The 26,478-nt window shown below is 39.7% G+C and overlaps 1 protein-coding gene across 19 annotated transcripts in view; it reads left to right on the top strand.

Moving 5' to 3' along the window:
* Positions 1–26,478, top strand: part of LOC103350841 (rho GTPase-activating protein 20) — a 95,224-nt gene that overhangs the window by 6,479 nt on the left and 62,267 nt on the right. For 4 of the 19 annotated variants that reach the window (XM_070047647.1, XM_070047644.1, XM_070047651.1 and 1 more), the window contains 3 exons: positions 11,064–11,252; positions 18,432–18,622; positions 21,002–21,094. Coding sequence is in view for 2 of the 19 variants with exons in the window: in XM_070047643.1 (XP_069903744.1) it covers positions 26,253–26,332 (80 nt within the window). In the remaining 17 variants the exon portion in view is untranslated. Of the gene's footprint in view, positions 1–5,507; positions 5,896–10,848; positions 10,927–11,063; positions 11,253–18,431; positions 18,623–21,001; positions 21,095–25,192; positions 26,333–26,478 lie in introns of those variants that run through there. The other 15 variants (XM_070047649.1, XM_070047645.1, XM_070047650.1 and 12 more) reach the window with 9 other exon arrangements.

Below are 26,478 nucleotides of genomic sequence, written 5' to 3'. Positions count from 1 at the left end.
GGTGGCTACTTGGGGGGTGAACCAATGGAAAAAGGAAGACCTTTCTCTCTCTCTCTCTCACTAACTCTGTCTGTCAAAAATAAATAAATAAAAAAATAGATCTCATTGGAAAGAAGAGCTTTTTCAATTGTTAACTGCTATGAATCTGTATTTCTGTATATCCCTTTGACCTGCTACAAATTATATTTGACAGCATATGGAAGCTCTTGCATATTTGCAGTTGGAAAATGTCCTTATCTCTCATTGTGAATTTACAATATTTTCTTTATATTCTTGGGTATGTAATTAAGTTTTGTAGATTAATAATTATCAGGTATTTTAAAATTGAGGTCAATTATGTTTGGTTGACGGGAAACAAGAAGTGACCACAAAAACAAAAAACTCTGGGAATGGATTAACCAGTCTCCATCACTCCTTTAGAATTTTTTTTCTCATTCTATGCAGCCATTGGGACAAGTTGAAGTTCTACATAATGATAATGACATTTAAGAACATATGAATGATATATTCCTATGTATTGTGCTTATTTTCTGTGATTAAAACTGAAGTAATTAGATTCAGATCAGGAAAATAAAATTAGGTTTAACCAGGAAACTAAACTTCAAAGAAGGAAAACAAATCATCACTAAACAACAGAAAAGCCATTGTAGTTTTTTGTTTGTAAGCTGGGTCCCTTTTTGTTTTTGAAATCCTTCTTGTGATTCAGCTCGCCTTTTCTTTTTTTATTTTAAGTGTTTTATTTTATTTTTAGTTAGTCTTAACAGATTCAATATAAATACAATTCTTGGGAATAATAGAGGAAGGAGGAGAAAGGATGGGAGAGTGGATGGGAAGAAGGGTAGGGTGGGAAGTATCACTATGTTCCTAAATCTGTACAAGTGAAATACATGAATTCTATTTACCTTAAATAAAATCTAGTAAAAATGTTTAGTGAACATGTGTCATGTATTTAATATATATGCAGACTTAGGAGCATAGTAATATTTCTTCCTGGTCTCCCACATGGGCATAGGGGCCAAAAAACCTGGGCCATTCTCTTGCTTTCCAAAGCACATTAGGAAGGTGCTGGATCAGAAGTGGAACAACTGCTACTCGAACCAGTACTCATATGGGATGCCAGTGCTGCAAGTGGCAGCTTAACTCCATATACCACAAAGCCAGGCCCAGTTCCCCTTTCATAACAGCTGTCACAATTATAATTTTACATTTTTAGTAGGGTGATTGCATGAATGACCATCTCCTGTGCTCTTCTCTAGCATCAGGGTGTTCATAATGCACTCTATCCAGTATTTTGTATGGTATGAATACTCTGAATTTTTTAGAAAGATTGTATTTAATGAATACAAATTTCATAGGTACAGCTCCAGGAAAATAGCAGTTCTTCTCCCCATACCCACCCCCCAACCCCCAATCTCATCCCACCTCCTGCTCCCTCTCCCATGCCATTCTTCATTAATATCCATTTTTACTTATCTTTAAATACAGAAGACCAACTCTATATTAAGTAAAGATTTCAACAGTTTATACCCACTCACACACACAAAGTAAAAAGTACTGTTTGAAGACAAGTTTTACAGTTAATTCTCATAGTACAACTCATTAAAAACAGAGGTCCTACATGAAGAGTAAGTGCACAGTGAATCCTCTAATGTTGATTTAACAATTGGCACTCTTATTTATGATGTCAGTGATCACCCAAGGCTCTTGACATGAGCCGCCAAGGCTATGGAAGCATTTTGAGTCCATGAACTCTGTCAGTATTTAGACAAGGTCATAATCAAGGCAGAAGTTCTCTCCTCCCTTCAAAGAAAAGCACATCCTTCTTTGATAGCCTCTTCTTTACCCTAGAATCTCATTCACAGACATCCTTCACATAGATCATTATTTTTGCCACAGTGTCTTGGCTTTCCATGCCTGAAATTCTCTCATGGGCCTTTCAGCCAGGTCCAGAAACCTTAAGGGCTGATTCTAGGGCAGAGCACTGTTTAGGGCATTTGTCATTATATGAGTCTGCTATGTGGACTGCTTCCCACATTGTATCTTTCTCTCCTTTTTAATTCTTTCTATTATTAGCAGACATTTGGTCTTATTTATGTGATTCCTTTGACAATCTTATCTATATGATCAGTTACACACTTAATATGATCACTTTGACTAGTAAGATGGCATTAGTGGCCGGCACCGTGGCTCAATAGGCTAATCCTCTGCCTGCAGCGCTGGCACACCGGGTTCTAGTCCTGGTCAGGGTGCCGGATTCTGTCCCAGTTGTCCCTCTTCCAGGCAGCTCTCTGCTGTGGCCCGGGAGTGCAGTGGAGGATGGCCCAAGTGCTTGGGCCCTGCATCCACATGGGAGACCAGGAGACCAGGAGAAGCACCTGGCTCCTGGCTTCGGATCAGTGCAGTGCGCTGGCTGCAGCGTGCTGGCCACAGCAGCCATTGGAGGGTGAACCAACGGTTAAAGAAAGACCTTTCTCTCTGTCTCTCTCACAGTCCACTCTGCCTGAAAAAAAAAAAAGATGGCATTAGTACCACCCAGCTTAATGTGATTTGGAGTCCCATGGCAAGTTTTTAGTTTTATCCTTTGGGGGTAAATCCATGGGAACTTTTTGCTGAACTGTACATCTCTTCCCTTTCTTATTTTTTTTTACTGGGATCTATATTCAAATGGATTTAAACATCTATGACTAATTCTATGTTAAGTAAAGAGCTCAACCAATGGTATTAAGTAGAAAAAGAAAATAGTAAAAACAATAAGATCATAAACTGTTTCTCGAAAGTCAAGACAAGGGCTATTCAAGTCATTGCTCCTCTTTGTGTCAATTTCACTTCCAGAGGTTTCCTTTTAGGTGTTCTTTTAGTTATGACAGATCAGGGAGAATGAGATATTTGTCCCTTTTGGACTAGCTTATTTCACTAAGTATGATGCTTTCTAGATTCATTCATTTGGTTGCAAATGATAGTTTTTTTTTTTTTTTACCACAATGTAGTATTCCATAGAGTACACATCCCATAATTTCTTTATACAGTCTTCCATTGATTGGCATTTAGATTGATTCCATGTCTTAGCTATTCTGAACTGAGCTGCAATAAACATGGAGATACAGGTAGCTCTTTTATTTGATGATTTCATTTCCCTTGGGTAACTTCCGAGGAGTGGGATGGCTGGGTCATATGGTAGGAATATATTCAGATTCCTGAGGTATCTCCAAATTGTCTTCCATAGTAGTTTTACCAGTTTGCATTGTCACCAACAGTGGATTAGGGTACCTTTCCCCCCACATCCTCACCAGCATTTGTTGTTTGCTGATTTCTGTATGAAAGCCATTCTAACTGGGGCGAGGTGAAACCTCATTGTGGTTTTGATTTGCAGTTCCCTGATGGCTAGTGATCCTGAAAATCTTTTCATGTGTCTGTTGGCCATTTGGATTGCTTCTTTTGAAAAATGTCTGTTTAAGTCCTTGGCCTGTTTCTTAACTGTTGTGTGTGTGTGTGTGTGTGTGTGTGTGTGTGTGGAGTTCCTTGATCTCTGTAGATTCTGGTTGTTAATCCTTTATTAGATGTATTGTTTGCAAATAATTTCTCGCATTCTTATGGTTGCCTCTACACTTTCCTGACTATTTCTTTTGCAGTGCAGAAACTTCTCAAATTGAAGTAATCTCATTTTTAATTTTGGCTTTGCCTTCCTGTGCATATGGGGTCTTTTCCAAGAACTCTTTGCCTGTGCTAATGTCTTGCAGGGTTTTTCAATGTTCTCTAATAATTTGATGGCATTGGGTCATAGATTTAGGTCTCTAATCCATGTTGAGTGGATTTTTGTGTAAGGGGGTAAGATGGGGTCTTGCTTCATACTTCTGCATGTGAAAATCCAGTTTTCCCAGCACCATTTCAGGAAGAAACTGTCCTTGCATCAGGGATTGGCTTTAGCTCCTTGATCAAATATAAGTTGGCCCTAGATATTTGGATTGATTACTGGTATTTCTAATCTGTTCCATTGTTCTATCCATCTGTTTTTGTACCAGTACCAGACTGTTTTGATTATAACTGCGTTGTAGTATGTCTCGAAAATTGGTATTGTGATGCCTCTGGCTTTATTTTTGTTGTATAAGATGACTTGAGCTATTTGAGGTCTCCTGTGCCTTCATATGAATTTCAGCATCATTTTTTCTAGATCTGAGAAGAATGTCTATGGTGTTTTGATCAGTATTGCATTGAATCTGTAAATTGATTTCAGTAGAATGGATATTTTGATGATTTTGACTCTTCCAATCCATGAGCATGGAAGGTTTTCCCATTTTTTGGTATCTTCTTCTATTTATTTCTGTAATGTTTTGTTATTATCATTGTAGAGATCTTTGATATCCTTGATTAAATTTGTTCCAAAGTATTTGACTTTTTGTAGCTATTGTGAATGGGTTCATTCTGAGATGTTCTTTCTCAGCTGGCATTGTCTGTGTATACAAAGGCTGTTGAATTTTGTGTGTTGAATTTATATCCTGCTACTTTACCAAATTCTCCTCTAAGTTCCAATAGAGTCTTAGTGGCATTTTTTGGATCCCCTATATATAGAATCATGTCATCTGTAGCTAGGGAATTTTGACTTCCTCTTTCCTAATTGGTATCCCTTTAATTTCTTTTTCTTGCCTAAAGCTCTGGCTGAAACTTCCAGGACTATATTGAGAAGCAGTGGTGAGAGTGGCCATCCCTGTCTGTTACTGGATCTCAGTGGGAATGCTTCCAAGTTTTCCCCAATTCACTTAGAGTTTTCATCATGAAAGGCTGCTGTATTTTATCAAATGCTTGCTCTGCATTTATCTATTGAGATAATCATATGGTTTTTGTCAGCATTTTACTAATGTGATGTATTGCATGGTTTGATTTGTGAATGTTGAGCCATCCCTGAATACCAGGGATAAATCCCAGTTGGCCTGGGTGAGTGATCTTTCTGATGTGCTGTTGGATTCAATTGGCTAGAATTTGTTGAGGATTTTTGCATGTTTGTTCTTCAGGGAAATTGGTCTGTAATTCTCTTCCTCTGTTGCATTTTTTCAGGTTTAAGTGTTAAGGTGGTAATGGCTTTGTAGAATGAATTTGACAGGATTCCCTCTCAATTGTTTTGAATAGCTTAAGAAGAATTGGAGTTAGTTCTTTAAATGTCTGGTAGAATTCAGCAGTAAAGCCATCCAGTCCTGGGCTTTTCTTTGTGGGGAGGGCCTTTATTAATGATTCAATTTCTGTCTTGGTTATGGGTCTGTTTAAGTTTTCTATGTCTTCATGCCTCAATTTAGGTAGCTTATATGTGTCTAGGAATTTCTTCTACATTTTCCAGTTTGTTGGTATAGAGCTCTTTATAGTCATTTCTGATGATTTTTTTTATTTTGTGGTATGTGTTGTATATTTCCTTTTTCATCTCTAATTTTATTGAATTGGGTCTTCTCTTTCCATTTTTTTGGGTTAGTTGGGCAATGGTGTATTAATTTTGTTTATTTTTTCAAAAAACTAGCTCTTCATTTTGCTAATCTTTTGTATTATTTTATTCAATTTTGTTGATTTCTCCTCTAATTTTTTCTTTTCTCCTACTAGTTTTGGGTTTGGTTTACTGTTGTTTTTTCCAGATCCTTGAGATACACATAGCTCATTTATTTGATGCTTTTCCAGTTTTGTGATGTAGGCAGCTATTGCTATATACTTTATTTTTAACACTGCTTTTGCTATATCCCATAAGTTTTGATATGTTATGTTGTTGTCTTCATTTGTTTCCAGAAATTTTTTGATTTCTTCTTTGACCCACTGTTCATTCAGGAAGATGTTGTTCAGTCTCCATGTTTGCATATGCTCTAGAGATTCTTGAGTTGCTGATTTCCAGCTTCATTCCATTGTGGTCTGAGAAGATGCATGGTATGATTTTGATTTTTTTGAATTTGCTAAAACTTCATTTATGGCCTCATATGTGGTCAATCCTAGAGAAAGTTCCATGCACCGCTGATAAATATGTATTCTGTGAATGTAGGGTGAAAAATTTTATAGATCTCTGTTAGGTCCATTTGGTCTATAGCGTCGATTAAATCTGCTGTTTCCTTGTTGATTTTCTTTCTGGTTGATCTGTCCATTGCTAAAAGTGGAGTACTTAAGCTTCCCATTACTATTGCATTGGAGTCTAAGTTTCCCTTTAAAGCCTTTAACATTTTTTTAAATAGCCTGTTGCCCTGTATTTAGGTGCATATATGTTTATAGTAGTTACATGATCCTGTTTAATTGATCCCTTAATCATTACATAGTGCCCTTCTTTGTCTCTCTCTCTTTTAAAGATTTATTTATTTGATAAAAGAGCGGTCTGTACTCAATGTTTATTTTTAAAAAAAGATAAAAAAAAAGATTGATTTGAAAGTCAGAGTTACACAGAGAGAGGAGAGGGGAAGAGAGGAGAGGAGAGGAGGGAAGAGGAGAGGAGAGAAAGGTCTTCCATCTGCTGGTTCACTCCCCAATTGGCTGCAATGGCTGGAGCTGCACTGATCTGAAGCTAGGAGCCAGGAGCTTCCTCCAGGTCTCCCACAAAGGTGCATGGGCCCAAGGACTTGGGCCATCTTTCTACTGCTTTCTCAGGCTATAGCAGAGAGCTGTATTGAAAGTGGAGCAGCAAGGTCTCAAACCGGTGCCTATATGGGATGCTGGCACTTCAGGCCAGGGTGTTAACCTGCTCTGCCACAGCACCAGCCCCCTTCTTTGTCTCTTTTAACAGTTTTGTGTTAAAGTCTATTTTGTCTGATATTGGGATGGCTACAACAACTACTTTTGGTTTCTGTTGGCATGGCATATCTTTTTCTACCTTTATACTTTCAGTTTGCATGCATCTTTCTTGATGAGATGTGATTCTTGTGGACAGCAAATAGATTTTTTTAATCCATTCAGCCAGTCTGTGTCTTTTAATGGGAGAGTTGAGGCCATTTACATTCAAGGTGACTATTGATATGTAATGACTTTTTCCTGCCATTTTTCCAAAAATATTCCCATTTTTTACTTCGAATTTTCTTTGAACTTTTACTGATCCATTTTATTCCTTCACCTTTCATAGTGATGACAGTGTTTCTGTGTTTCTATGTGCAACTCATCCTTAAGGATTTTTTGTAGGGGTGGACAGGTGGCAACAGATTGTTTTAATTTCTCTTTGTTATGGAAGGTCATTATTTCACCTTCATTCATAAATGAGAGCTTTGCAGGGTATAATATTCTGGGATGACAGTTTTTTTCTCTTAAGACTTGGACTATATCTCACCATTCTGTCCTAGCCTACAAGGTTCTGATGAGATATCTGCTGTGAGTCTAATTGGAGATTCTCTGAAAGAAATCTGGCATTTCTCTCAAGCACATTTTAGAATCTTCTCTTTATGTTTTACTGTGGTGATTTTGATTACAATGTGTCATGGTGAGGATATTTTCTGGTGATGTCTATTAGGTTTTCTGTATGTTCCCTGTACTTGGATGTCTTTTTATTTCTCCAAACTAGGGAGGTTTTCTGTTGTTATTTCACTAAAAAGGCTTTCTAATCCTCTCTCTCTCCATGCCTTCAGGAACTCCTAGAACCCAAATGTTGAATTTTTTTTTTTTAGTATCCTGTAGATTTCCAACAGTGTTTTTTAGGTTTGTAATTTCCTCTTGCCTTTGGTTTGACTTTATACTTTCCCGTGCTTTGTCTTCTAAGTCTTATATTCTTTCTTCTGCTTCACCGATTCTGTTGATAAGGCTCTCTGCTGCATTTTTGAATTTGTTCTATTGAATTCTTAATTTCATTTTGATTTCTTTTTAAGATCTCAATTTCATAGGAGAAATTTCCTTTCATATCCTGTACAGATTTCAGTAGTTTGTGCATTTGATTCTGATTATTTCTATATAATCTTTTTTTTTTTGACAGACAGAGTGGACCATGAGAGAGAGAGAGAGAGAGACAGAGAGAAAGGTCTTCCTTTGCCATTGGTTCACCCCCCAATGGCTGCTGCGGCTGGCATGCTGCAGCCAGCGCACAAAAGCAGGAGCTGATCCAAAAGCAGGAGCCATGTGCTTCTCCTGGTCTTCCATGGGGTGCAGGGCCTAAGGACTTGGGCCATCCTCCACTGCATTCTTGGACCATAGCAGAGAGCTGGCCTGGAAGAGGGGCAACCGAGTCAGAATCCGGCGCCCCGACTGGAACTAGAACCTGGGGTGCCGGCGCTGCTAGGTGGAGGATTACCTGTTGAGCCACGGCACCGGCCCCTATGTAATCTTATGATCAATTTTTTGAGCTTGATTTCTCACATTTCTTCCATCTCATCATCTTCACAATCTAGTATGGAAGTGTTGTGTTCTTTTAGGGACTTCATGTTGTGTTCCTCATTCTTGTTTCTTGAATTGCTGCATTTGTTGTTTGGCATTTGTGGAGCTACTCATTTCTTTTTCTTTTTTTTTCTTTCTTTTTTCTTTTCTTTTTTTTTTTTGCTCTGGTGGCTTTTATATTTGTACTACGACTCTGTAGATAAGTGCAATGTTGCTTTTGAATCTCTAGAGGCTTGTAGTGGGTGTGGTCAGAGAACTCTGTTCAGCTCTCCAGGGTTAAGGGCTTGCCTATGTTGACACACCCAGGTTTGGCATGATAAATCTCTCTCTTTTTATCATAAGGAAAATTTATTCTGCTCAGCAGAACTCCTCTCCTCAATGGAGACCAGTGCCTGAGAGCTAGCCCCGGTGACTATAATATCCATCCACTCTGTCCCAAGGAGCACACAAAGGATCTATGCAGTCCTCAGTGTAAGTTCAGATTCCCCAGCAATGACTCTCACCAGGTAACCAGGCAGCCCTGAGCATGTAGTCTCCCACTGTGAGTGCCCAAAGTCCCAGCCACACTCCCTTCCACACAGTTTTTTTCACAGTCCCAGTACAGAAGCCTCACATAGTCACAAGCTCCTATCCCCCTGTTAGTTCTCCCCACCAGTCAGGGTCTCCATTTGGCTGGTTGCTGGCCACAGACATGAGCTGGCACAGCTGTTACATATGTTTAAAATGGTCTCTGCTCTATCAGCTTGTTACAGGATGCCATTGTAAAGTGATTGTCCTTTTTTTATTTCCCTCCTCTAGTTTGGCTGGTACACTATCCCCCATGGGGTTCCAAGCTGGGTTCCCTCTAGGCTCTTCTTGCAACTGTTTTTGCTAGTGGCTTGGGCTTCTGCAGTCTGGTTTCACTCCCCTTTCCAATGTTGGTGTGTAGGTTCTTCTGCTGGAGTCCTGAGCCCTGGGCACCCACACCCTCTATGTAGGTCCACCATGTCCCTTTAATTTTGATAGAGTTTGCTGCTTTCTCTCTAACTCTTCTCTGAGACTACACTCTCTCCACTTTTTAAAAACTATCTTCTTCTGGGCAAGAGCAATAGGCTCCCTCCCTACTCCACCATCTTGGAACCCAAGACCAAATACTGTGAATTTAAAAACCAGAGTTTGACCATGTATGGGGCAAGTTTTCTTGCCTTTGAAAGGAGATGCAATATAACAGTGGTGGAAATGTGTTAATGGTAGAATGTGGGACATGAGAAGAGTGTTGCTTTGAAATAAAGAGCTCCACAAAAGGTGTTTTGGGGCAGGCATTTGGTGCAGCTGCCTTTTGGAAGCCTGCATCCCATAGCAGAGTACCTGTGTTCAGTCCTGCCTCTGCCTCCACTTCTAACCCAGTTTGCTGCTAATGCACATTCTAAGAGGCATCCATTGTTGATTCAAATACTTGGACTCTGCCACCCTCCTGGGAGACTTGGCTGGAGATCCAGGCTTCTGAACTTGGCCAAGTGTAGCCACAGCTGCTGTGGGCATTTGGAGAATAATCCTTCAGATGGAAAACCACTTTCTTTCCCTATAGATTTCAAAAAAGTAGAGATAATTGAACAATGTAAAGTAATATCTTGCTGTGTGTTACAGATTGCTTATCAAAGTGGCTCAGGAACTAGTGGCAGTCACCTCATATATTAAAAGTGGTTGGGGTCCTTGAAAGATGGCACTTTGATATTGAGTGTGACAAGACTATGATGATGACAGGTTTAGCAGGAATAAGATTATCTTACTTTGGTAATTTCTCCCTAAATTTCCTTTTATTACCACACAAGTCCTAATTAGTTGGAATTAGATTCATATGAAGTGCCATTTGTTTCTCAGGTATGTTTTACAAGATACGTTCAGTCTCCTATGGAAAAGAATTGTCCTCTCCTTGCTCAAATTTTTAAAACAAATTCTGAAATGATTTGATTCACATAGCTCATTTCTATCCCTTATGCTTTATATATCTAAAGAGGTAAAAAATATTGGCATCTATTTGTTTAGCACTATGAGATGAAAGAATGCAAGAAATTTCCCTCTATTCTCAAAAAGTATACAATTGGATCAGAACTATCATCTTGGTGAGATGCATAATTACAAACAAAACCAAAGTATGCATAATTAAATGAACCAGTTTGTTTACCTCATGATCCTCTGTCATGTATGTTCCTCTTTTCAGATTTCAAGCTCCAGAGAGGCTAGGACCTTGTTGCAGTCATTCTGGCACTTGGCACACAGTATTCTGCACATTTAGAGATGCTCAACAAGTGATTTTTGATGATTCTCAATAAGTAAATTTTGATTAGTGCAAGCAGGCTAGCCAGAAATATGCATCTTGATAATCCTTATACTATATGTTTGAAAATGGAACAAATTTGTCTCAAGCAAATACTCTTTTCTCCAAGGTCTTCCCCAGCCTTCCCTCCCTCCCCAGTTCTTGTGATTTCTGGCTATAGGCACTCTCCCCTCTAGCCTGGCTTGGCCATCTACCCTGTAAGTGTAGTCAACTTCATTTCCTTTCAGCAGATTTCATCACCAGTTTTTATCAGTATTACTCATGTGCTCACCAATCAAAATGACACTGTGGTAGAGATCTGAAAGGTAAGTGTGGTGCAGGTGAGCATTCAGGACTCTTCTTTGTAATTTGCAGCAAATTACTCAAATATTCCACTCTTTTGTTCATCTGTGAATATTTGAGAAATGAATTTTCTTCTGTAAACATTCTTTGTCTCCTTTAGACTGGCAGAGGACAGTGGAGCAGCCAACACACAAAACTACAATTTGCACATGGCTAAAGTCCGTGGTTATCTTACAGCATCCTGGGCACTTGATATCCATGAAGTAGGAATTGGGTCTCTGCAGCAGGTGCTTCTTCTTGCATTTGCTGTTCATTTCTGTAGAGAGATGGAGAAGCTCCTTTGCTTGAGGTGAGTTCACATGGAGAGGTCATCATGGCTGGAAAGGCTAGTTAGTCTGTCATTTATTTATATAGATAGGATACTTTTAACATAATTGATTTTAGTCTATATCATTGGATTTTGAACTTAAATATTCATAGTGGTACATATGAAACTACTCATGGTATACTAGATGGCCCATTTAATCAATTGTTTAGACACATTTTTAACTATAAAGGATGATTCCAGATGCTTTCCTAGATTGACATGTATCATGATACTCATACTTCATTTAAATGTATGAAATTCCCAATATACTGTGTAAACTTCTGAAGGTCTCAGTCTCCCTAGGCGGAAAATGCTTATGGTTCTATGAGCATTATACTGTTGAGAATCATTCTAGACATACTTTCCTATGAAATCAGAGCATTTCTCTTAATTACTTTGGGAGTCTTTGAATAACTCCGAAGATACTTTCAATTGATTAGGTAAGTGTTAATTTACATCCCCCTTCCTCTCCTAACAATAGTCTTAAAGTATGCATTATTTTGAAATAAAAAATATTATTTGGGTTTTGTTTAGGTTAGCAAATGTTGGATTGCAGTACCATTATATACCATGCTTAATGCATTGCCTTCATCAATAGTGTCATAAGGTGTATTCTTTCTGTTATCACCTATTTTTTCCAAGGTCACTTTAAAATATATTTTAGAATGTTTATTCTAATCTCTACTCTAAATCTTATCTATTTTATAGTATTTCACTATATTAATATCTTAATAATAGATGTTGTCCTAAGCTCTTCCTATATGTAACTCATTTAATCTTCACCTTTATTAAGCAAATGCACATAGTCTTCAGCCATTCATCAAAAATTACTTATTGGGCATCTGTGAATGTGCAGATTACTGTGTGCCAAGTGCCAGGATGAATTCAGCAAGGTCCTGGCCTCTCTGGAGCTTGAGATCTGAAAAGTGGAAAATATGTGACTGAGGATCATGCAGAAAGGAAACTGGTTCATTTAATTATGCATATTTTTTCTGTTTGTAATTATGCATCTCACCAAGGTTATGATTCTGATCCAATTGTGTGCCTTTTAAGAATAGGGGGAAATCTTTTGCATTCTTTCATCTCATAGTGCTAAACAAGTAGATATCTGTTGCTGTGGATTCATTTCTGAGAGGAAGAGCATGGTGGAAGAGTGGGGCAGGTGTGGCTGGGGCCCCTTCTCTGGAGAGGCTTCCCTGGTGCAGTCTGGGATGTGAAGGTCACTAACTTAGTCTTCACTCCGGCCATGCCACATGGCTGCTTAGGGAGTTGTGGGTCCTAGAACCAGAAAGCCTGTGCAGCCTTCCCAGCGCCTGACTCTGTTGGCAACAGGGTGTGACCTTTTCTATAGTGGATTTGGCAGCTGGTGTCAATGTGATTTTTGAAGAAGGGCTGTTCCCCTTAGTAATTTGTATAGCAGTCTAATCTCTGCAGGTTTTAGGGAAAGGAAAGGCTTCAGCCAATTGATTTGGCCACGTAGTTGCTGAAGTTCATTAAATGAGTATTTATGCTTGACTTTTGGGTTTGGGCCCATTGGAGATATATAGGAGGAGATTTGATAACCCAAGAATTGAAAGGGAGGAAAATGTTGTACCTTTTCTGTGGCAATAGACAAACCCAGGAATTGTAAATTTCTTACTGTCTCACTTAGACAGGCCTTCAGAGTTGCTGCATTCTCGTGAGCAAGTAAGATATCATCCACATAATGTATGACCAAGCACTGATCTTTAAGTGTGCTGGTCGCATGAGAAACGTATCTTTGGCAAATGGCAGGGCTATTTTTCATGCCTTGTGCGAGTACTGTCCACTGAAGTCTTTTTGTGGGGAGCTGGAAATTGGGCTCCCATACTGTAAAGGCAAAGTAGGCCTTATCCTGCTCTGCAATGGGAATGGAAAAGAAGCAATCTTTGATATCAATGGTAACTATGTGGTATCCGTTAGGAATGGCCCCTGGATAGGGAATGCCAGCCTGGAATGTTCCCATCTTTTTTATGATTTTGTTGATGGCTCTCAAATCTTGTAGAGGCCTATATTTTCCCTGTTTCTTTGGTATCACAAATATGGGTGTGTTGTGAGGGCTAGTGGAGGGTTCTATATGTGCCTTTTCCAACTGTTCCTGTGCAAATTCTCTAAGGATGCCAAGTTTGGGTTGTAACATTGGCCACTGCTCTACCCAGATGTTTCCTGTTTTTTCCCATTCAATGGGGATTGGGTCTGGCTTTTGTATGAGGTGAGCAGTGGCCCCTAGAATTGGGGGTGAATCTTACTTGTAGGCTCTCCATTAAAGCTGTTGGCTTGTGGAGATTTGTGATCCATAGTAAGGACCACTTGCATTTGTGAGAGCACATCTCTCCCCCATAAGGTCATGGAAACCTCAGCAATTAGTGGAAAGATGGTTCCTGTGTCTCCATTGTCATCTCACCACGTTACAGGTGTGATGACCTGATCAGCCAATTTTAATCCTCCAACAGTTTGGAGGTTGGACCCAGGCGCTGTCTTCCAATGTTGCATTTTTCTTGTGTCCCTAGATTTTAAGACAGTGGCATCTGGTCCCATATCAATTAAACCTACAAAGGAAATGTCATCTAAATATAGGGTCAATTTTGGCCTCAGATTGAAGATAGGCATCGACCAGTTAATAGTGGTGGGATTCCCTCTTACTGGGCTGAGGGCCACCCTGCTGGGAGTTTAAAGGCTTGGTCTTGCAATCTCTTGCCCAATGAAAACCTTTTTTTACATCTGGGACACAGCCTTTTGGGCTTGCCCCATCTGTCAGCATTTGGGCAGTTTCGCCGTAGGTGTCCCATTTCCTGACATCCCCAACAGACTGGATGGTCATTAGGCTTCCTTGTGTTCAGTTTGTTAATGGCTGCAGTTAGAGCTTGTATGGGTGTATCAGCAGGGTTTACCTCCTTTGTAGCTACTATCCATTTAGAAATGTCTTCATTATGGTCTGGGGTGATTGCAGCTTTTGCCTCTTTGGTAGCACCTTCCCAAGCTAATTGTTTGACCAAATTGTCTTGATCGGGGCCAGGCAGTAATCTTTTCTCTACTGCCTCCAAGACTCTGGCAAGGAAATAGGAGAACCATTCACCTTGGCCTTGAACTAGGTTTCTAAAGAGCTGACTATAATTAGGAGGATTTATATTTTTTAAGGCTCTAAGTGCTAAATCTCTGACCTGATCAAAATAGGCAACTACTCCAATGCGGGCCTGTTCACAAGGATGTATGTAGGTGCTGCAGCTTGTAAGCATATCGAAGGTTACTGCAATTCCATAGGCAGCATTATTCCTCACCATGGTTTCAGCCTCTTCTTCATAGGAGGCTTTCCACTGTAAGAACTGTGGTCTTGACAAACATGCTTTGAGCAGTGTAACCCAGTCAAAAAGAGTTTGAAGGTTCACTGCCCATTGTATGAGCACCTGTTCAAAGCAGGGAGAGTTGGGGCCTGACTCTTGAGAAGCCTTTTTTAGCATAGTAAGGTCATTTATGGGTGTTGGAATCCAGGGCCTGAATTCTGCATCAGCTCCTACATTAATGGCAAACATACTGGTGGGATGGGGTCTAGTGGCTGCCCTAAGAGCCTGAGGTACCCAAGGACTGCCACAAATGTGGGGATCCTCACTGGGTGCAGATGGGATGACCTCACATGGGTTATTGCCTCGAGGTCATCTAAGTTCATCACATGAGTATTTAGGGGGTGGCTGACCAGGCATTGCCACATTGTCTGCTGTCATGTCATTTTCACTGTCAGAGCTCTCTCTCCCTAAGTCATCAACTGTTGTCTATGAGGCAGGGACCTGGAGTGTCAGGCTCTTAACACTCACAGATTCATTATGTTTGGTAATCTGCACGGGATTCTGAGAGGGGGGGTATCTTTCTCATGTTTGAGTGCTTAAGAGCGGCATGCTATGCCAACTCTAGCCAAAGGAAAGACACATACAGCACTGCTGCCATAACAAAGCAAATTCCTAGCACCTCAGCAGCTGATGGCATTATGCAGGGGGTTCCCTATGTTAGATGAACAGATAGTGGTGGTCAGATCATATGTATGTCCTGTGCTTAGTGGGGGACTTCCTTGATTTGTTAGGTCAAGGCTATATGCCCACATGGTGTCTCCAGAGCATCACCTCTCTCAAGTGAGGGAAGACGATTTGGTTCTGAATTCTGGAATGATCAGTCCCTTATGTGAATTTGCCAGGCAAACTGAAAGTAAAAGGAGGAGCCGAGAAATGGTGTTACACTTCTGGATGGTGTGTGCCTAACCTGGGGTCACTTAGACCGAGGACAAGGATAAGGAAAGGGGCTTAGGAGGGGGGTTCTGTGCTCACCCTCACAGAACCAAACAGCACACAAAACACCGAGGGGCACTTGCCGAAATCCAGGGGGGACCTTGCCGAGTCTGACACACTGTTTCTCTCTCAGTCATGTTGGTGCACCACATGTTGCTGTTGATTTCTTCTGAGAGGAAGAGCGTGGTGGGGGAAGAGGCGTGGAGTCAGCACACAGACCCTGGGAGTCAGGTGAAAGCAGGCCTGAGGCAAGCAGCCTGCAGACTCATTTATTTCAGTTGCTACAGCAGCTTATATAGCCAAGGTAGCCAATCCGGTCAAGGGGCGGTCTATGCCCTAACCAATCACACCCTGTTGCCAGGCAGTTTCAGAAGCCATACAATCACAGCCTGTTTCCAGGCAGTTTCTGTTGCTAGTGACCATCTTGGCATGACCTTCTCATTCCACCACAGATATCAATATTTAATGATGGTTACAGGAATGCTTTTATGAAACACCATAAACTGAGAGTTGTTGGAATTACCTAATGGGATTTCAGGGGGCTAGAAAAGATCACCCAACAAATGGATTTTGATAATAAGGAAAGTAATCATGCACAATGGAAATAGTGTTGATTAGGTGCACTCAGACATCTAGGTTTCCAAATAGCCTCAGTGATCCCTGTTAAGACTCAAACATTCAGTTGAACTCTAGGGCTATTCAGTACCTCTAACACTTGAAATATGGATTCACCATCAAGGTGGCCTGTACCAATGCCATCTCACTAGTCCAAGTGATCAATTTCAGTTCATAATTGATCATAATGAAAGGACTAAGAGTCAAAGGGAGCACATAAACAAGTCTAGTACTAACCGATAGAATAAATAAAGGGGAGAGTGATCCAACATGGGAAGTGAGATACTCAGCAGACTCATAGAATGGTGGATGTCCTAAACAGCACTCTGGCCTCAGAATCAGCCCTAAAAGCATTCCAATCTGGCTGAAAAGTCCATGAGAGTATTTCAGGCATGGAAAGCCAAGACACTCTGGCAAAAACAAAACAAAACAAAACAAAAACAAAAACAAAAAAACCCAAACAAAACCACACCTAAATGAAAGATCTCCGCGAGTGAGATCCCAGTGTAAAGAACAGGTCTTCAAAGAAGGAGGTACCTTTCTCTGAAGGGAGGAGAGAACCTCCACTTTGACTATGACCTTGTCTAAACAAGATAAGAGTCAGAGAACTCAAGGGGCTTCCATAGCCTTGGAAACTCATGACTGGTGCATAGGGAGATTACTGATGCCATAAACAGGAGTGTCAATTTGTAAAGTCAACAACAGGAGTCACTGTGCACTTACTCCTCATGTAGGATCTCTGTCCTTAATGTGCTGTACATTGAGACTTAATGCTATAACGAGTACTCAAACAGTATATTTCACTTTGTGTTTCTACGGGGGTGCAAACTGTTGAAATCTTTACTTAATGTATACTAAACTGATCTTCTGTAAAAAAAAAAAAAAAGAAGAAATTATCAATTCCCAACTTGACTCTCACTGGGATTAAACATGACAATAGGTCTGACCTGATTTCATCATTTAAAAAATAAAAAAAAAAAAGAAATATGGATTCAAAAGGAAAGCAGGAATAGCGTTTTAGTAAAACATGGAGATAATAATTCTGGTAGTCTTTTAATGAAATATGTTAAAAATTCTTATAGAAAGCAGAGACTGCTTGCAACATTATATGTCAATTTGGTAAACAATGGCAATAATGAAATTTTCCCCAAAACACTCCATGATACTTTAATGTCAGTCTTTCTATATTTGGCAAACAAATGATCTTATAGTGCATCTAGGAGTGAAGTCCAGAAAGTAAGGCCCTAGAATGAAATGTTGGTCTCAGTAGTAGGAGATACCAACCAGTCTATTGCTTACAGCTCCCTCTATAGCACCAGTTTTGCTTTAGCTGGGGCCTTTAACCTTTAAAACAGCCCAAACTGGGTTCAGAAAGGTAGCAAAGGGAATGATAGGAAAGGCTGAAAACCTGAGAGCAAGGGCAGCTTCTGGGTTCTCATTGCAAATGTGTAGACCCTGAAAATCTTTATGAAGTAAGGGAGATATTGGCATTAGTGAGCTTGATCATTTCAGGAAAAGTGGCAATGAAAGCTCTGTTTGCATTTTCACATATGAGATGTATGACTAGGCATTCTGTGAAATGACATTTCTAAAGGTTGGTGTGACATGCATTTTGTTCATTGCCTGTCAGCTAGGATTTTTAGCACAAATTCTTAGATCTTTATATCATCTATGTGTTGCTGTTCACTCTTGTGGGGTTTTTAATGTCCTATTTTATTTATTTAGTTGAAATTTAGAGTGATTAAAGACAGAGGGAGAGAGAGGGATGGAGAGATAGAAAGAGAGAGAGAGAGAGAGAGAGAGAGAGAGAGAGAGAGAGATATGTATACCTCAAAACCAGTGGTTCACTACCCAAATATCTATAATAGTACTGGACCAGGTCAGATCAAGATCCTAGAACTACAGCTGGGCCTCCCACATAAGTAGCAAGGTGCCCAAATCCTTGTTCCAAAATCCATTGCTTTTCTAGGTTCTCTCTAGTAAGGAGCCAGATAGAAGGGCAGCTGGATCTCAAATCAGCATTCCAGTATGGAGTATGGCATCACAAGTGGTGGTGGACTAATCCACTGCAACATCAAGCAAACCTGTCTCAACATCCTATGCTGGGAGGCTTACCTTATGTAGAAGACATTTAAACCAACAGCTGAGGAGTCACGACTGACTTCCACACATTGCTCTACACAGAAAATGCAGCATTCTAAGTGTGATGGGTCACTGCTCTGGATTAGCTATCACTCAGTTTTTCTTGTCATAGGTAGAGGAATGAAAACCTGTTGCAGTTGAGCCCTTCACAGTCAGAAGTTGAGACTTAAAACACATCTGAACTTTGAGTGAGATCCTTTTCCTAGTGTTGTCAATCTGAGAAGCCAGCCTCTATGGGAAAGCTTAAGCAGAGTATACTCACCCATGAAATTTGGATTTTGCTGCATTCAGAGAATATCAACAGTAAGTATTTTTTGTTCTATTTACTTTTTGAAAGTATGAGTGATGCACATACACATACATATACATATATATATATATGCACACACATATGCACACACACAGTGGGAATAGAGAAAGAGAGGTAGATAGATAGATAGGTAGATAGATAGATAGATAGATCAAAATCTGTTCACTCCTCCAAATGCCTGCAACAGCTAGGTCTGGGCCAGGCTGAAAAAAGGATCATGGATCTACATCTGTGTCTCCCACATGGGTAGCAATGAGCCCAAGTGCTTGAGGCATGATGTGCCAGTCTTACAGGTAAGTTTGCAGGGAGCTGGATTGGAAGCAGAGCAGCTGGGACTTGTACCACCATTTTGACTTGGGCATCACAAGTGGTGGCTTAACCCACTGTGAAACCAGGCTGGCTCAATCAGTGTTTTGTTTCTCATGCAAATCTATAGATAGCTAGAGTGGGTCTGTTTCACAGGTCTCATTCTGACATTCTGACATTGGCTAGTGGCTAATCTTGATCCTTAAGATTAACTCAGAATCATTCACACTGCCTTTTGCCAACATTTCAACATTTGCCATGTCTCATTGCCAAGCCAGAGAGTACAGTTGTCTCTCTGGTCTTTGAGGATCAGTTCCACTCACCTGTGGATACTAAATTTTTTTTTTTGACAGGCAGAGTGGACAGTGAGAGAGAGAGAGAGAGAGAGAGACAGAGAGAAAGGTCTTCCTTTTCTGTTGGTTCACCCCACAGTGGCCACTGTGGCCGGCACACCACACTGATCCAAAGCCAGAAGCCAGGTGCTTCTCCTGGTCTCCCATGCAGGTGTGAGGCCCAAGGACTTGGGCCATCCTCCACTGCCTTCCCAGGCCACAGCAGAGAGCTGGACTGGAAGAGGAGCAACTGGGACAGAATCCAGTGCCCTGACTGGGACTAGAACCTGGTGTGCCGGCGCCACAGGTGGAGGATTAGCCTATTGAGCCGTGGAGCCGGCCAGATACTAAATTCTAAAGATACTCATATTCCTTGCATATAGTGGTATATTACTTCCATTTCATCTGCTCATATATTCCTGCATACTCTAAACCAACTCTGGATAACATTATAATATCTAGAACAGTGTAAATAGTTATACTACTTTGGGGGGAGGACTGAAAGGAAAAAGAATCTTTACATGTTCAGTTGTCTTTCACTTTACTTGAGTAGCCTGAAACTTTACATTGTAGCCTGAAACTGTCAGAGACAATATTGTGTGAGTGAATGACCATGGGTAACATTAAGTATTTGACCTGTTTTTGACTCAGTAGTTGTCATTTGCCAGCCTTGTAACAGATCACAATTTACTTTTGGGCACTACTATTCAAAACTCCCCTAGCTCAGAGAGCTGTTGATTTCTTTCAAGTTTAAGCTCTCTTGAACAACATCATTATTTGTTTTCATCCATACTACCTCAAATTGGAGATTCCTCCAAATTTATGTCAATTCCATATTCTTCTAAACCACAGCTTGCCATTTCTTTGAGGTATTATCTGGGAGAATTTTGATGTGAAAACTCGGGCAGGAAGGTTTTTAAAAATTGTTATTTTGCTTAGAGTATATAAAAAGTCTCATAGTAGAACAAGGGTTCCATGCCTGTCTTGTTAATCATTTTCTCCCTATACAACATGCATGCTGAACAGAAGCTGCCTTTATAATTAGAATGTAATGAAGCTTCTTATGTTCATTATCACCCCTGCTTTAAAATATAGGCTCAGAGACCATTAGCATCATAGGATACATATACCCACAGAGACATTTTTCACTTCCTGCTTTCATTTGATATTTCATTTCAATTCTAGTGTTTAATATTTTTCCCATGTATTGCTTATGAAAAATCAGAATGGTGGTAGAATGCTACACTGTAACTCCTAAACTCCCAACAAGACGTCACTAATGCTGTCAGGTTTAAATTAAGAGGAATTTCTTTAAGCTCATTAAGAGTGTGATATTCAGCTTTTCTAGTAGGAAGCTAACATGGGGGATTTCTCAATTCAAGAATATTAACACACTGAGTAAAAAGACACATGCTTTGTTGTTTCTAGGTTCTTTATTTGAGTAATTTCATTTAATCTCATGCATTACTGAGGAAGCTGAACTGTGGGCTCGATGGGTATCCCAGTTGTGCTGTTGTTTGACATTTACATGGTCCCTTCCTTCATTCCCCAGCCAAGGAAGTTCATCCTGTGGCTTCCCAATAAGCACATCCAATAAAGTGTTTCTGAAATATTTTCTTTTCACCTTTTGCATCCTTTTAGCAATTGAGTATCCAGGACACAGGGGATTTCCTTCACATGCTTTCAAAATTTACCCATGTCTGATTGTGTGATTTCTATTTACACTTTTCTCAGGTATTCCACTATTAGATGATTGACTAAAGAATGGAAGGAAACAGAAGACAGAAGCCTTTATCTTAATCTTTCTTTGCTTAAAGAATCCATCAGGTAAGATCTTTGACTGGTGTGAGTCTTAGTTTTCTATCTACTCAGAAAAGTATTCAAATGAACATCAGATCCAGAGAGTCCTTGAGGAATTCTGTTTTGTATTACTTGTAAATAATCTTATTCTTGTTTGTGAAATATGTGAAATTTATTTCAAGTAATTTTGTTCATTATCACCATAATAAATGTTTATGTTGGAATAACTGTAGAATGGATACTCTCCTCTCTCTTTCAAATTTTTTATTTATATTTTATAACATTAGAACAGTAGGGATCCTTCCATTCTACATGATTGTATCTTTGAAAGCCAGCAGTATTTGCTGGTGCCTATTTATAAAGTATACATAGAAAAGCTACCTTATATCTATTAGTGTTGAAAATTGTGTTCCAATCTGGCCAAAACCTTGTGACCCAGCAATAAGACCATTATACAACATCTAGATAGAAAATGAGTTGACCTTCTGATAACCCAAGTCAACTTACGTTACCATGTTACCTATTTTTATCCTCTATCATTGGATCTATTTTTTATATAAGAGAAACACAATGTATTTTCAGTTATTTGTATGAAATACATTTTCATCTGTTTATTTGTGTCCTTTGCTATGCAACTTGTTTCCACAAAGGGACTTACATCAGATCAAAATCTTTTTTTTCAATTGTCATTCATCTTCTGTGTTTGAAAGACAGAGAGGGTAAAAATAGAGTTCTTCCATTTGCTGGTTCTTTTCTCAAATTCCTGGAGTAGTGAGGGGGTAGATCAGGCTGATGCCAGGTTTAAAGAACTCAGCTGAGGTCTCCCACATTGGTGGCAGGGATCCAGGCACTTGAGCCAGCAGTCCTGCCTCCTAGAAGGAGTATATGTAGTAATGTGGAATTGGCAGTTGTTGATCTGGGACTTGATACTGGCACTGTAGTAAAAGATGTTGGCATCTTAACTGCTGAGCCAAATATCCATTCTGAATCTATGTTGTCTTGGAATATTATCTGTGCACCCAAAACCCTCCAAGTATAAACTGGATAACTCCTAATCTAAGTCCATGCAAGAATACTATCTCAAACACCCTTGAAAACTGTCCACATATGGATATTCCTGCTGGAAGCCAAGAGGTACCTGTGTATTTCTTTGTGATAGAGCAGCTCTTCTGATACCCAGCGAGCCCCAGATGGGGAACCATCCAGCAGAGCAACAGAGAAACCCTATCTAGACACTGAGAGAATACTTCCAGGGTTTCTGGAGTGCTATTTGTGGGTCAGGCAGGCATCAGGGATTGAATTATCTTATTCCATGCTTTATCTCACACTTCATCACAACACTTTGAAAGTTTTTATCTTCTTTTTACAGATATAAGAGCTGAGATGCAGAAATATTAAATAGTTTGCCAAAACTCAAACATCCATAATCTATCTCCAGTCCCAATTCCAAAGACCCTATTATTTTACCACCTGCCCTTACCTCTAAGAGGTGAGGTGAAAGGAGAGGGTCCCCTGCTCCAGCACACAAGCTTAGCTGCAAGAATAGAATGCTATGTACATCTCATTCCAAGTTGGAGAAGTGAAGACCAGGGAATTACAATATTTGAGTATCCAATTGCCAGTCTACTCTATGAAGACATAAGGAATGGAATAACTAACACCCTGCTCCCACAGCACTGTTTCAATAGGCAGTGTTCTAAAAAAATCCTTTTTATAAGAAGTTGCCTTGAGTAGCTTATTAGCCTAGGGTATTATAGTCATAGCATCATTACATTTCTTCCATCATGATTTTCTTCTCTCATTCCTTTATGCACTTTTGTAGCCAAATTGTGTGTTTAATTTGTGTTTACCATATTATCCTATCCCCCTCTACTGTTTCAATCAACTTGAGAAATAGACATGGGAAATAGGAGATCTGACTTAATGTGTATATTATCATCAACATTATTAGTTTCTTTAGGAAGGTTGAGTAGGCCATGTTTTTATCGCTTTATCCTCCATTTTGTGATTTCTTTTTCTCATTTCTATAAACTATGGGAATGATTATTAATATTGCGAGCCTGATTTTCCACTGTGATGTTGAAACTCTGCCTTGAATGAAAAGATAGATGACAGATGCAGCTATAGGCAGCATTTCAGGGTGCACTTAGATATTTTACAATGGCTTTGATTTGTTCAAAAATGTTCTCAAATATTGTTCATTTTATGTACTTAGTTTTTGTGATAGCACTTCCAATCTGGCGTTCCAGAATTCACTCGAAGTACCTGCCTTGTGCCAAGGTCCTGAGAAGTAAAATATGACTTCCAATTCCTGCCAGTAGAGGGCAGCAAAGAACACTGGAGCAGGTGCTTGATATCAGCTACTGAGGATGTTTCCCTTGGTGGAGGCAAAGATGAGGGTGTTCAGAGGACCAACATGAGAAAGGATAATTACATGGATCCAGGAGGGAGACCAGAACATATGGGGAGTGTGAGGGTTCTCCCAAGGGCTCATAACTGCCAGCACAAGTAGACATCTGGAGAGTCATTGATTATAACCTTTTCTTGGTATTGACTGCTATTTCCAGCTTGTCTGATGCCAAGGTCTGGCTGCCTAAGGTAACAGGCAACTAAAAGAATATCTGGGCACTAATACAAACTGGCTGGCTGAGAGTTATCAACAAGCTTCCCACAGAGGCTGGGGGGTCCAGAAGCAGCCCTGTGAGGGAGAAGAATGAATGGGTGTGAGGGCTCACCAAATCCAGCTGCAGATGATACTGAGGCCCCCAGTACATGCCAGGAAGATGATTCTGATATATATATATATATATATATATATATATATATATATATATCACACACACACACACACACCCCAAGGATATTTTCCCCTTGTCTGGGGGGGGGGGGTGCTGCTTAGCTATGGAAACACTGTGTGCTTTAGGACTTAGAGAGTTCTCACTTTACCAACTGTTATATATCTGGCCCCCAGTCACACAACTTCACTGAGCTTCAGTTTCTCCACCTGTAAAAATGGAATTAATAATTCTTATCTCAGAAGCTGATGTTGAGGCAAGGAGATGCTATATATAGACTACCTTGCAAGAAGCTTGATGTTTTGTAGCTGCTCAATGGATTTGATTGTGTGGCATATTCTCCCTCTTTCTCTGTGGCCATGGACAAACATCCATGATACTGTTCACTATTTTGGAAAATAATGTCTCCCTGTCTTTTCTAAGCATCCTTGGTATTAAGCAAGAATTACTATATTGGTTAGCTTGCTAAATTTTCTATACTGTTATCCCATTTTATAGTTGTCACAATCCTTTGAGGTGCACTATCACCTCTGTTGTGCAGTTCGAGACACTGAGACTCTTCTAGAATAACTCTTTTTTTTTCATTTTCAATTATCTTTATATACAGAAGATTGATTTAGTATATATTAAGTAAAGATTTCATCAGCTTACACCCACACAGAACATAAAGTGTAAAATACTGTTTAAGTACTGGTTATAACATTAATTCACATTGGACAACACATTAAGGACAGAGATCCCACATGTGGAGTAAGTACACAGTGACTCCTGTTGTTGACTTAACAATTTGACACTCTTGTTTATGGCGTCAGTGATTTCCCTAGGCTCTAGTCATGAGTTGCCAAAGCTGTGGAGCCTTTTGAGTTTGCTGACTTTGATCTTATTTAGACAAGGTCATAGACAAAGTGGAAGTTCTCTCCTCCCTTCAGAGAAAGGTACCTCCTTCTTTGATGGCCCATTCTTTCTACTGGGATCTCACTCACAGAGATCTTTCATTTAGGTCCTCTTTTTTTATTTGCCAGAGTGTCTCAACTTTCCCTGCCTAAAATACTCTCATAGGCTTTCAGCCAGACCTGAATGCCTTAAAGGCTGATTCTGAGGCCAGAGTTCTGTTTAGAACATCTGCCATAGAATAACTCCTTTTACAAGCACTCTATACATGGCGAATGCTGAAGGGGGGTTCAAAAACTACATAGTTTGGTTGTAGCCCTCCTGCCAATGTTACTACAAAACCTTCTTTCCTATGTAGATAGTTCATAACCCATTTACTTTTTTTGAGGTTTAATTTATATATATATATGTATGTATATATATTTGAGAAAATTAACTTTGAAGAACCCAAGAATAGTGCATCCTTTGTGAGCACTTTGACATTACTATAGCTTATGAGACATAGATAATATCCTCCACTTAATACATTAAAATGAAGTAAATCTTTGCAAACAAGTTTTATTATGAACTCTCATAATCCAACAATTTGAGGACAGAGGTCCTGCATAGGAAGTTAATGCACAGTGACTCCTGTTGTTAATTTAACAATTAACACCCTTATGTGTGATGTCAGAGAACACATGAGGCTCTTGACAAGAGCTGCCATCACCCATTTAAACACTTAAGGGGGAAAATTGAATAAAAGAATTTTGTGTTGTGATATGTTAAAATAACATTTTAATTGACACAGCATCACATTGATACTATCTCTTCATTTGGTATTTAGGGCTGAAAGGTCAGTGTTCAATGACAGAAATGAAAATAGACTGCAATGGTCAGAGTTCTCCCCCCCCCACCCAATTCTCCTGTTGAAGCCCTTACCTCTTTCTCTTTCTGTGCCATGCAAGGACACAGTGTGAAGATGGCTGTCTATAAGCCAGGAAAAGAGGCTGAGTGAATGGGGTCCCATGCTCTTGGACTTTCAACCTCCAAAACTGTTAGACAAGTAAACTTTCTTTGACACATTACCTAGCCTAAGGGGTTCTGCTACAAGAACAGAAAATGGGTGAAACATGTATTTATTTTAATGTTGTACATACTATTTTTGTATAAAATATTATATAATTATACTAAAATATGAAAAGAAAAATATTACACTATAGCTCTGAAATATATTGCCGCTTGGGCAAACTGGAGGAAAGATTGCTGAAATCTCTCTGTGTTTCTTACAACTGCATGCAAATGAACCATCATCTCAGTTTAATTTTGAAGAATTGAATGATGGTGCCAAAATCTAGAAAACCAATATATCAGTTAGAGAGTTTGTCAGTTATGGCATGAGCCTTAGAACCTTGACATCAGAATGCTGGGTGATCTTGACTACTACGGAACACACAGTCTTCAGGGACTTGTTCATAGTCTCTGTTGAAGAGTATAGACAGAGCCAAATATTTTGAAAAATGGGAGAAATAGAATTGTTTTCAGGATATGATAATGATGTCAGACCTTCTGGAAGTCATCTGCCAGTCCCCAGTGCAAGGTAGCCTTTTCCTATACTACTTGTGATCATTTAAACAGACTGGTAGCCCCAGGAAGAGTTCTGTCCTGTTTTCCCTAAAACAGAGGAAGTAATTCCTGCCTTTGGTGCTGGTTTCATGAGAATCTACTTTTGTTCTTTGATTTAGT

Source organism: Oryctolagus cuniculus, chromosome 8, assembly GCF_964237555.1.
Source record: "Oryctolagus cuniculus chromosome 8, mOryCun1.1, whole genome shotgun sequence".
NCBI lineage: Eukaryota > Metazoa > Chordata > Mammalia > Lagomorpha > Leporidae > Oryctolagus > Oryctolagus cuniculus.
The sequence above is the reverse complement of the archived record's forward strand: the minus strand, read 5'-3'. Positions and strand labels throughout refer to the sequence as shown.